Raw genomic sequence first — 11,898 nt, 5'->3', positions numbered from 1 at the left:
TCGTTTTAGCGTTCCCTCAGACTGCCATTGTAGCACTTTGCCTAAGCAGCAGTGCTGTTTTTTAATGAAGTTGGCAAGATGCCACCGTCTGATCTACATCATTAGAGAATATCATAGGCTGAACATCTCAAACAAGAACTTTTGGAGGATTTTTATGGTTTTTGCCTTTTTATGTCTTTGTTTTTAATGAAGAAGTATTCAAATCAAATCAAATCAAATGTATTTATATAGCCCTTCGTACATCAGCTGATATCTCAAAGTGCTGTACAGAAACCAAGCCTAAAACCCCAAACAGCAAGCAATGCAAGTGTAGAAGCACGGTGGCTAGGAAAAACTCCCTAGAAAGGCCAAAACCTAGGAAGAAACCAAGTTAGGAACCAGGCTCTAAGGGGTTGCCAGTCCTCTTCTGACTGTGCCGGGTGGAGATTATAACAGAACATGGCCAAGATGTTCAAATGTTCATAAATTACCAGCATGGTCAAATAATAATAACCACAGTAGTTGTCGAGGGTGCAGCAAGTCTGCACCTCAGGAGTAAATGTCAGTTGGCTTTTCATAGCCGATCATTAAGAGTATCTCTACCACTCCTGCTGTCTCTAGAGAGTTGAAAACAGCATGTCTGGGACAGGTAGCACGTCCGGTGAACAGGTCAGGGTTCCATAGCCGCAGGCAGAACAGTTGAAACTGGAGCAGCAGCACGGCCAGGTGGACTGGGGACAGCAAGGAGTCCTCATGTATTCCATGAAGGAACGCACAGGTGGTAAGATAAAGCAAAATTATATTTGGTAACATTAAGGACTTCACATGGGAGAATAATATATAGGTTTAATATATACAGTATAAGTTACTTCAATTACTGTAAGAGACAGCAAGCAGTCTTTACTCATTTGAAAAAAATAAGGAAAAAACGTTTTTAAGATGATATTTTGCCTGCGTATTGTCACAGTGTATATTACGTTGCATACATAAAGTGTGTGCATAAAACTTTTTTGGTCAGGTGTCCTTCCTTAGTGTATAACATCTGAATGCACCACTACTTCCTCCCTGTAGAAACCTTGTCTCACTGTTCACACGTCTCACTGCCTCAGTTCAGCTAAAGATGTCAGGGAGCTTGTTGTGCAATCCATATACCTCCTTCCATCTGAGTGGAGGGAGTGTGTGTGTGTGTGTGTGTGTGTGTGTGTGTGTGTGTGTGTGTGTGTGTGTGTGTGTGTGTGTGTGTGTGTGTGTGTGTGTGTGTGTGTGTGTGTGTGTGTGTGAGAGAGAGGTGGATCTTGGGGTGGTGCTTTAACGTGTCTCACACACACGGATCCATGTAGAGATAAATCTAATGCAGATATCAGACCTGATAGTCTGGTTAATCAGTTCAGTTTCTCCAGATACCTTGAGTGGTGTTAGGTTTGTTTCACTGCACATATAGACACCTGATGTACTATTTTCCTTTTGTACATTTCATGTCATCTCTTCAGTTTTATTAACCTGTTTCAACTGTCCATCTACTAGCCAGTCATAGTGCTCCCCCTCCCCACAGACGTCCCTGCTCCCCCTCCCCACAGACATCCCCTGTTCCCCCTCCCCACAGACCCCCCCTGCTCCCCCTCCCCACAGACGTCCCTGCTCCCCCTCCCCACAGACCTCCCCTGCTCCCCCCCCCCCCCCCCCAGACCTCCCCTTCTCCCCCTCCCCACAGACCTCCCCTGCTCCCCCTCCCCACAGACCTCCCCTGGTCGCTGAGATGATTTAACCAGCAGGTATCGAAACCGGATCCAGATCTATCATTTACGCCTCCATTCCAATCACGTTTGCAGCATAGTTCACTGCAACCTTTCCAACTTAGGCTCTGTGCTGTAATAAGCCCCATGTTACTATGTAGGGCAGACAATGGACCTTGACTCACAGACACACATCAATTGCTTTGTGTATTTTGACCCCACGGCCCGTGTCCAGGATCAGAGCACACACACCAGGCAGAGAGCTGATCCCAAATCAGTTCAAAGAACTGGAAAAACTGTTAACATGTTTTGTTAGATCTGTATTATTAAGAGTAATCTTCCTTTTTGAATATTTCTTTTTGGACTTATTTCTCAACACATTGCAAATGGTATATCAACTATTACCGTTGGTTTGAAAAGGACAGGTGCTGCTGTTCGATGCTCATACAATTAGACATATACAGGAATCTAAGAAAGCTCTCGACCTGTCCTCACACTTTCTTCTGTTGTACGGACTACTGTAGGTTACACAGACAATCCTGTTCAGTTTGATTTTGCCAGACACTTCAGATCAGTGAAAGGTTTGTGTGCAGTATTTAAACAAAACCAAATTTAGATTCAAATGTTTTCAAGGCTATAACTATTATGGGCAATAAACTGTTGAATTTTAAAATATCCACAGGAAAGTGCAAACATAACTTTTCAGATTTTATTGAAAAATATAAATATAAGACATTCTCTTGCACAAAAAAAATGGACTGGTTGCTCATAAGTTTATTAACAAACTTAAATAACATAACATACAATAAAACTTAACTTCCTAAGCCTATAAGGTCTACCAAAAAAATATGTTCATATCTTAAAGAAAGAAACTTGTATATGCTACAGTTTGGATTGAGCACTTTAACAACAGTAGCCTAATATAAATTAACAGGACATAGTTTATCTTGCATGATACAGGCTACAATCTGAGAATTACACAAGTCATGTACAAGCCCATTTAGTCTCCATCGTTGGAAGTTAAAGCTATAAAATAAATCATTATAAACAAAGATGGAAAAGCAGCACTATGGTATAGATAATTGTGTTTTGAGCTAAACGTAAAAACAAATCTTTGGCGGATGGATTGATGCAGTTTTCATTTCCCGAAGATCTCCATCATTTTTCTGTTGCTATGGGCTTGTTGCTGTAACTGTTCCGCTCTGGACATCTCCATCATCTGTCGAAGCATGTGGAACGTGAGATCTAGAGATATCGGCGGGTCGTCGGACCTCCTCCCCCTCTCCATCGAGTCGTCGAGCTGGTTCGCGAAGCCGCTGATGAACCTATTGATGTCCCCAACTTTGCCTTGTAGAAGGCGCTGCGTCAGCTGGAGCTGCAAGGCTCTGTTGTAGACCGCTGGGGAGCCCTTGGGGTGCATGACTTTCGGTGCGGACGCGGCAGAGTTGCGGTTCTCGTTGCCCAGTCGGATGTAGTATTCCTCTCCGAGTCGCGTCAGGAGGGGAAGAGACTGTTGCTGCGCGTCGGGCTGTGGAGCGGTGGAGCGCTGGACATCGTCAGGGCTCTCGACAGCCCTACATTCATAGCGCGGTAAGAAGGCAAGCAGCAGAACCACGGTGGTGACAAGTAAATTGAGCTTCATGTCAGGGGATCAACAGGAATCTAAAAAAGAAAGGAGCCAATTAACTTTACGTCTCCTCTCAATTCTGATTATTTCTGTACAATACGTTGATGCGTAATTTGTGCGTAAAATGGAGAGGCGAGTTGCTGGATAATATAAAATAAATGTGCATGACTTTTATGTAAAGGTTTTCAATACACTGTCTAGAATTTTAAACTCTGGTCGTCTAGCATTATCGAACTAGGAATTTACAGCTAGATATACATAAAATGGAATATGTAAATTCAAAGTAATCCATTTAGTGGTCCATAAATCCAGGGGTTGATGAAATGTCCACAAAATCACAAGGAGAGCTAGCAGAGAGAGATACTATATTATTTATGATCTTTCAGTATCCATCAAGTTAATATGAAAAACTATGAACAGCTCTTCATGTTGGGGAAAAAGGAACATGTAATGTCACCTGCCGACAGACAAATGTAAATAAAAGTTTAAAATTAAGTATGATATATGAATGGACTTGTTGCCAACAGAAAAGGTCTCATACCTTCAAGTTGAGCCGTTGTGTGTCCTGGAAGATTTTAGGTATTTGTCGAGAGCTGCCTTCCTCTTCCAGTAGTGTTGTTCAAGAAATTGATATAAGGTGTTCTTCAAAGAAAGAACGGCAACTTGGATTTATATAGCCAAGACCCGCGACAATTGTTCCGCTCTGAGCTCAGAGATTGCGTCTGCGCATGTGTGTAACTTGAAGGAATGCATCTGTGAAAGTCTGGGATAGTTTGAATGAGATGAGTCATAATGTTTGTGTGTGTGTGTGTGTGCTTTCAACACAGACAGGCTTGGATGTGGATATAATTGTTTGACCATACCCACTAGGCACACAACACAACATCTAGTTTTAATTTACATTTGGATGAGTTGTCAAACGTGAAATTAACAAAACATTTCATCATGTCATTAAATTTAGGTTAAAAGAAGAAAAAAACGAAATACCCTTATGTTGAGGACTTTTTGCAAATCCAATTAATTTTTCGCGTTGATTCAACGTCATCATGGATTTTATTTGTCGTTGTAGAAATGACGTGGAAACAACGTTGATTTAACCCGTTTTTTCCCAGTGGGTAGTTGATCTTTATCTTAGTGGCTGCTCTGTCCTACAAGAAAGAGCCTGTATAATAATGTTATGCACAAGAGGTGTTCAGAAAATGGACAGAATTGTAATTTTGGTGGGACACTTCTCATAATGAATCTCAGTCAGACAATCAAATGCCAGACTTTGTGCCCTGAATTATAAATTGGAAATAAAATAGTGCTGAGCCTTGATTAATATTTATAACAGATGACCTCAGAGTAAATTCTAAATTAACATAATTGTACTAATTAACTTCAAGATGCACAGATGGGCCCAAAATGCACCTGCCCAACATTTCATGGCAATATGGTAATCCCTTAAAATGTCTTAAACAGAATGTTCAGAATGCTTTAGGAGTTCACTAGAGCTCAACTTACTAGAGCTCAACCAATCTCAACTAAGCAATGGCATTACTGTTTGTTAACATTCTCCTAACCACTCCAGATGGCCTGCGTTGTATTCTGGAGGTGAACCTGCAAACATCTCAGTGTGTGACAGAGTGAGGGGCGTTCACCACCACCACTAGCAGCAGCAGCGTTTCTCAATGATTCATTACTGCTGCACACATGTACGTCACTAGCTGTGTTACTCCTGTCTTCTCCCCCGCCAGGCCCGCTAGCCCCGCCAGGCCGCCACCTCACTCAGACAAGTGCCCGGGCCTCAAGTGACGCTCTCAAGATGGAGTGCTTGATCCAAGTTTCACACTGACCGCCATTAGAATCCCAATCGGCTCCATAGAGATCACAGACTCACTGTTTTCATCTCTCTCTCTCTCTCTCTCTCTCTCTCTCTCTCTCTCTCTCTCTCTCTCTCTCTCTCTCTCTCTCTCTCTCTAGCTCTCTCTTTCTCTGCCATACTGCTTCCACATACACATATATGGTTTAAAATGTTAATTTTGTGCTATTGTCCCTAAAATTTCGATGTCTAGTCCTTAGACCCCCACATTTTGCCATGTCTTTCTCTGTCACGTCATTTAGTCAACTGTGGTATGAAAAGCAGAGAAAACAATATTTCCCATCTGTGGTTTACAAAGAACCCCAGGGACTAATGCAATGAAATAACATGAAAAGTGGGTTCTTTCCCGGAATAGCTTAACGTTATTACATTTGATAACAGCATCCATCTTCTGACTAAGGTGACGGTCTGACAGGATAACTGTAGAAAATGGGACAAGTGAGGATTTCAAGTTCCCGAACATAATTGCAAATTTGACCATGATGAGCTGAATACAGTGTTGTAGCGGTGTTATAGTGGTGTTGTAGCGGTGTTAGACGGTGTTATAGTGGTGTTGTAGCGGGGTTGTAGTGGTGTTGTAGCGGTGTTATAGTGGTGTTGTAGCGGTGTTGTAGTGGTATTGTAGCGGTGTTGTAGCGGTGTTAGACGGTGTTATAGTGGTGTTGTAGCGGGGTTGTAGTGGTGTTGTAGTGGTGTTGTAGCGGGGTTGTAGTGGTGTTGTAGCGGTGTTGTAGCGGTGTTAGACGGTGTTATAGTGGTGTTGTAGCGGTGTTGTAGCGGTGTTAGACGGTGTTATAGTGGTGTTGTAGCGGGGTTGTAGTGGTGTTGTAGCGGTGTTATAGTGGTGTTGTAGCGGTGTTGTAGTGGTGTTGTAGCGGTGTTGTAGCGGTGTTAGACGGTGTTATAGTGGTGTTGTAGCGGGGTTGTAGTGGTGTTGTAGTGGTGTTGTAGCGGGGTTGTAGTGGTGTTGTAGCGGTGTTGTAGCGGTGTTATAGTGGTGTTGTAGCGGTGTTGTAGCGGTATTAGACGGTGTTATAGTGGTGTTGTAGCGGGGTTGTAGTGGTGTTGTAGCGGTGTTATAGTGGTGTTGTAGCGGGGTTGTAGCGGTGTTATAGTGGTGTTGTAGCGGTGTTATAGTGGTGTTGTAGCGGTGTTGTAGTGGTGTTGTAGCGGGGTTGTAGTGGTGTTGTAGCGGTGTTATAGTGGTGTTGTAGCGGTGTTGTAGCGGTGTTAGAAAGTGTTATAGCGGTGTTGTAGCGGTGTTAGAGGGTGTTATAGTGGTGTTGTAGCGGGTTGTAGTGGTGTTGTAGCGGTGTTGTAGCGGTGTTAGAAAGTGTTATAGTGGTGTTGTAGCGGTGTTAGAGGGTGTTATAGTGGTGTTGTAGCGGTGTTGTAGCGGTGTTAGAGGGTGTTATAGTGGTGTTGTAGCGGTGTTGTAGCGGTGTTAGACAGTGTTATAGTGGTGTTGTAGCGGGGTTGTAGTGGTGTTGTAGCGGTGTTAGAAAGTGTTATAGTGGTGTTGTAGCGGTGTTATAGCGGTGTTGTAGCGGTGTTATAGCGGTGTTGTAGCGGTGTTAGACGGTGTTATAGTGGTGTTGTAGCGGGGTTGTAGTGGTGTTGTAGCGGTGTTGTAGCGGTGTTAGAAAGTGTTATAGTGGTGTTGTAGCGGTGTTAGAGGGTGTTATAGTGGTGTTGTAGCGGTGATAGAGGGTGTTATAGTGGTGTTGTAGCGGGGTTGTAGTGGTGTTGTAGCGGTGTTGTAGTGGTGTTGTAGCGGTGTTAGACAGTGTTATAGTGGTGTTGTAGCGGTGTTAGAGGGTGTTATAGTGGTGTTGTAGCGGTGTTAGACGGTGTTATAGTGGTGTTGTAGCGGGGTTGTAGTGGTGTTGTAGCGGTGTTGTAGCGGTGTTAGAAAGTGTTATAGTGGTGTTGTAGCGGTGATAGAGGGTGTTATAGTGGTGTTGTAGCGGCGTTGTAGCGGTGTTAGAAAGTGTTATAGTGGTGTTGTAGCGGTGTTAGAGGGTGTTATAGTGGTGTTGTAGCGGGGTTGTAGCGGTGTTAGAAAGTGTTATAGTGGTGTTGTAGCGGTGATAGAGGGTGTTATAGTGGTGTTGTAGCGGGGTTGTAGTGGTGTTGTAGCGGGGTTGTAGTGGTGTTGTAGCGGTGTTGTAGCGGTGTTAGAAAGTGTTATAGTAGTGTTGTAGCGGTGTTAGAGGGTGTTATAGTGGTGTTGTACCGGTGATAGAGGGTGTTATAGTGGTGTTGTAGCGGGGTTGTAGTGGTGATGTAGCGGTGTTGTAGTGGTGTTGTAGCGGTGTTGTAGTGGTGTTGTAGCGGTGTTATAGCAGTGTTGTAGCGGTATTGTAGCGGTGTTAGAAAGTGTTATAGTGGTGTTGTAGCGGTGTTAGAGGGTGTTATAGTGGTGTTGTAGCGGTGATAGACAGTGTTATAGTGGTGTTGTAGCGGTGTTGTAGCAGTGTTGTAGCAGTGTTAGACGTGTTGTAGTGGTGTTGTAGCGGTGTTGTAGTGGTGTTGTAGCGGTGTTATAGCAGTGTTGTAGCGGTATTGTAGCGGTGTTAGAAAGTGTTATAGTGGTGTTGTAGCGGTGTTAGAGGGTGTTATAGTGGTGTTGTACCGGTGATAGAGGGTGTTATAGTGGTGTTGTAGCGGGGTTGTAGTGGTGTTGTAGCGGTGTTGTAGTGGTGTTGTAGCGGTGTTGTAGTGGTGTTGTAGCGGTGTTATAGCAGTGTTGTAGCGGTATTGTAGCGGTGTTAGAAAGTGTTATAGTGGTGTTGTAGCGGTGTTAGAGGGTGTTATAGTGGTGTTGTAGCGGTGATAGACAGTGTTATAGTGGTGTTGTAGCGGTGTTGTAGCAGTGTTGTAGCAGTGTTAGACGTGTTGTAGTGGTGTTGTAGCGGTGTTGTAGTGGTGTTGTAGCGGTGTTATAGCAGTGTTGTAGCGGTATTGTAGCGGTGTTAGAAAGTGTTATAGTGGTGTTGTAGCGGTGTTAGAGGGTGTTATAGTGGTGTTGTAGCGGTGATAGACAGTGTTATAGTGGTGTTGTAGCGGTGTTGTAGCAGTGTTGTAGCAGTGTTAGACGTGTTGTAGTGGTGTTGTAGCGGTGTTGTAGCAGTGTTGTAGCAGTGTTAGACGTGTTATAGTGGTGTTATAGTGGTGTTGTAGCGGGGTTGTAGCAGTGTTGTAGCAGTGTTAGACGTGTTGTAGTGGTGTTGTAGCGGTGTTGTAGCAGTGTTGTAGCAGTGTTAGACGTGTTATAGTGGTGTTATAGTGGTGTTGTAGCGGGGTTGTAGTGGTGTTGTAGCGGTGTTGTAGTGGTGTTGTAGTGGTGTTGTAGCGGTGTTGTAGCAGTGTTGTAGCGGTGTTGTAGCTGTGTTTTAGTGGTGTTTTAGCTCTGTTGTAGCGGTGATAGACTGTGTTTTAGCGGCGTTGTAGCGGTGTTTTAGTGGTGTTTTTGTGGTGTTGTAGCGGTGTTGTAGCTCTGTTGTAGCGGTGTTGTAGCTCTGTTGTAGCGGTGTTGTAGCAGTGTTGTAGCTTTGTTGTAGCGGTGTTGTAGCAGTGTTGTAGCTCTGTTGTAGCGGTGTTGTAGCAGTGTTGTAGCTTTGTTGTAGCGGTGTTGTAACTGTGTTGTAGCAGTGTGTTAGCTCTGTTGTAGCTCTGTGGTAGTGGTGTTGTAGCAGTGTTGTAGCTGTGTTGTAGCACAGTGTGTTAGCTCTGTTGTAGCGGTGTTGTAGTGGTGTTGTAGCAGTGTTTTAGCTCTGTTGTAGCGGTGTTGTAGCAGTGTTGTAGCGGTGTTGTAGCGGTGTTGTAGCGGTGTTTTAGCTCAGTTGTAGCGGTGTTGTAGCAGTGTTTTAGCTCTGTTGTAGAGGTGTTGTAGCTGTGGTTTAGCTCTGTTGTAGCGGTGTTGTAGCAGTGGTTTAGCTCTGTTGTAGCTGTGTTGTAGCGGTGTTGTAGCAGTGTTTTAGCTATGTTGTAGCTGTGTTGTAGCGGTGTTGTAGCAGTGTTTTAGCTCTGTTGTAGCTGTGTTGTAGCGGTATTGTAGCGGTGTTGTAGCAGTGTTTTAGCTCTGTTGTAGCGGTGTTGTAGAGGTGTTGTAGCGGCATTGTAGTTGGAGACCCTAGCCTTAGAGTAGAATAATCCCCCTCCTAGCTCTTTCGTCCCTCGTGTAAAATATCTTTGCCTCTATTGACTAACTGTAAATGTAACATTTTGGTGTATGTAGCCCAAGGTCCTGCTTATAGGCCCTCAACGCCCTGCCGAGGAAAATGTCTAAGGGAATCACTGTCCCTTAGAATTTTCATCGTACTACACTGTGTGTAATAGTGATTTCCTTCTCTCTCTCCATCTCTTCCCCCCCTCTCCTCCAGGGGAGGTGTCAGGTCCCATCATAAGAAGCACATGCTGTCCAACACAAATAGAACACTCCACCATGTCAGACGGGAGGTGCAAGCGATTTCGGTCATCAATGGGCGAGTTCATGTTGCATGGCCCAGTGCCCCAGATAGGTGGAGATTTCATGCTACGACCAAACTCGGCCCAACCGGCGCACCGGGCGACGCAAAATTAACTTGCCTCACTATCAACCTCACTATCAAATCAACCAACCAATACACCATGTGATGCAACACAGGAAGGGCTCAAGGCAGAAATTATGGAATCACTTGCCATGTTTTCTACAGTATGGTAGAAGTTGATCCGACACAGTGGTGAGACTGACTACAAGGACATTACTATGGGAGACAGAGAGACACTGGCTCGCTGTAAGTCTTTGGAGAGCATCAGCTACACTAAATAGCTTTAAGTGAGGACACTAATTCACCATGGCAACAGATGCCGCTTAAATTATGATCATTTGCTTTCATAATTGTCATGTGAAACAGACTGCAGGTACATTGCACTTCACTGTGAAGTGGTGCAACACTAATAACTAGATTGCTTGTTTGTTTGTGTGTGTTTGTTTGTTTGTTTGTGTTTGCTTATTTGTTTTGTGTGTGTTTGCTTATTTGTTTTGTGTGTGTGTGTGTGTGTTTGTTTGTGTTTGGTTGTTTGTTTGTGTGTTTGTTTGTTTGTTTGTTTGTGTGTTTGTTTGTGTGTGTTTGTTTGTTTGTGTTTGCTTATTTGTTTTGTGTGTGTGTGTGTTTGTTTGTGTTTGGTTGTTTGTTTGTGTGTTTGTTTGTTTGTTTGTTTGTGTGTTTGTTTGTGTGTTTGTGTGTTTGTTTGTGTGATTGTTTGTTTGTTTTTGTGTTTGTGTGTTTGTGTGTGTGTTTGTGTGTTTGTTGTCCCTCTGGCTGTCGTTTTAGGCTCTTGAGTGATTCATTGCTGTGTATTTTTTTTTTTACATTTTACAGATCATGTCCCTGCTTTGTTTGGTTAATTACATGCACACTCCAGGTAAATGCTCAAAATAAACGAGTGTCAAATACAATTCTCCACAAGCATCCTTGAGGACAGGTAGATTAATTATGTACAGGTAGGCCTGCTGATCACATGATTTTGAACAGCTGAATTCATTAGATATCAACTCCCAGTTGTCAGTCACAATCTGTTATAATCCATGGGAAAATGTTCAATAGTTATTGAATTTGGTGTTAATCTTCAATACAGTCCACTGTAATTCCCCTTGGTAAACCCAGCCATTCAGGAGCTAAAATGTCTCTGTGTATTGGTTCTAGACCTCTAGGGCAAGCCACTCAGTACTGTGTCCTGATGAATACCCTCCCTTACAACTTTAAATGTAGGTAAGCCGGATCTCACTCACACACACACACATGCACGCACGCACGAACACACACACACACACACACACACGCAAGCTCTCATTATTGACATCAGAAATAGACTCAGGTTCCAAGTTCTGCACTTGGTTTGTTTGTTTAAATCATTATTGAGGGGGTAGTTCACTTCCTTGAAACTAAAATGTAAAAAAAACTGTGGAACGCTGCAGTGTGTGAATGTGAGGTGTTTCTGTCTCTCTCTCCATCTGCTATCATTACTTCCTGTTTCTATGATTCTCCCAGGGGATTGGTGGAGATCTCTAGTGACCCTAATAATGCCAATAAGGATGTGAATACAGCGGAGCTTGATGATATGAATAGAGTGAAATGCTAATCCAGATCTCACTCCGGCTAAACTCAGCAAAAAAAGAAACGTCCCTTTTTCAGGACCCTGTCTTTCAAAGATAATTAGTGAAGATCCAAATAACTTCACAGATCTTCATTGTAAAGGGTTTAAATTATGTTTTCCATGCTTGTTCAATGAACCATAAACAATTAATGAACATGCACCTGTGGAACGGTTGTTAAGACACTAACAGCTTACAGACGGTAGGCAATTAAGGTCACAGTTATGAACATTTAGGACACTAAAGAGGCCTTTCTACTGACTGAAAAACAGCCTTAGGCATGCAGCAAAGAGTCATGAGGACTGCAGATGTGGCCATAGCAATAAATTGCAATGTCCGTACTGTGAGACGCCTAAGACAGCGCTACAGGGAGACAGGACAGACAGCTGATCGTCCTCGCAGTGGCAAACCACATGTAACAACATCTGCACAGGATTGGTACATCCGAACATCACACCTGCGGGACAAGTACAGGATGGCAACAACAGCTGAGTTACACCAGGAACGCACAATCCCTCCATCAGTGCTCAGACTGTCCACAATAGGCTGAGGGAGGCTG

General features: G+C 43.7%; 1 protein-coding gene across 1 annotated transcript; it reads right to left on the bottom strand.

Annotated features, from left to right (window-relative positions):
* Nucleotides 1–2,408: 2,408 nt before the first annotated feature.
* On the bottom strand, nucleotides 2,409–3,907 carry crf (corticotropin-releasing factor isoform 2 precursor). The gene is given in 2 exon segments (NM_001124627.1): nucleotides 2,409–3,374; nucleotides 3,881–3,907. A coding segment is annotated over 1 exon segment (504 nt). The 5' UTR covers nucleotides 3,355–3,374; nucleotides 3,881–3,907; the 3' UTR covers nucleotides 2,409–2,850.
* Nucleotides 3,908–11,898: the final 7,991 nt, after the last annotated feature.

The sequence above is a fragment of the Oncorhynchus mykiss genome, chromosome 11 (assembly GCF_057628025.1).
Source record: "Oncorhynchus mykiss isolate SJ-2025 chromosome 11, ASM5762802v1, whole genome shotgun sequence".
NCBI classification, from domain to species: Eukaryota; Metazoa; Chordata; class Actinopteri; order Salmoniformes; family Salmonidae; genus Oncorhynchus; species Oncorhynchus mykiss.
The sequence above is the reverse complement of the archived record's forward strand: the minus strand, read 5'-3'. Positions and strand labels throughout refer to the sequence as shown.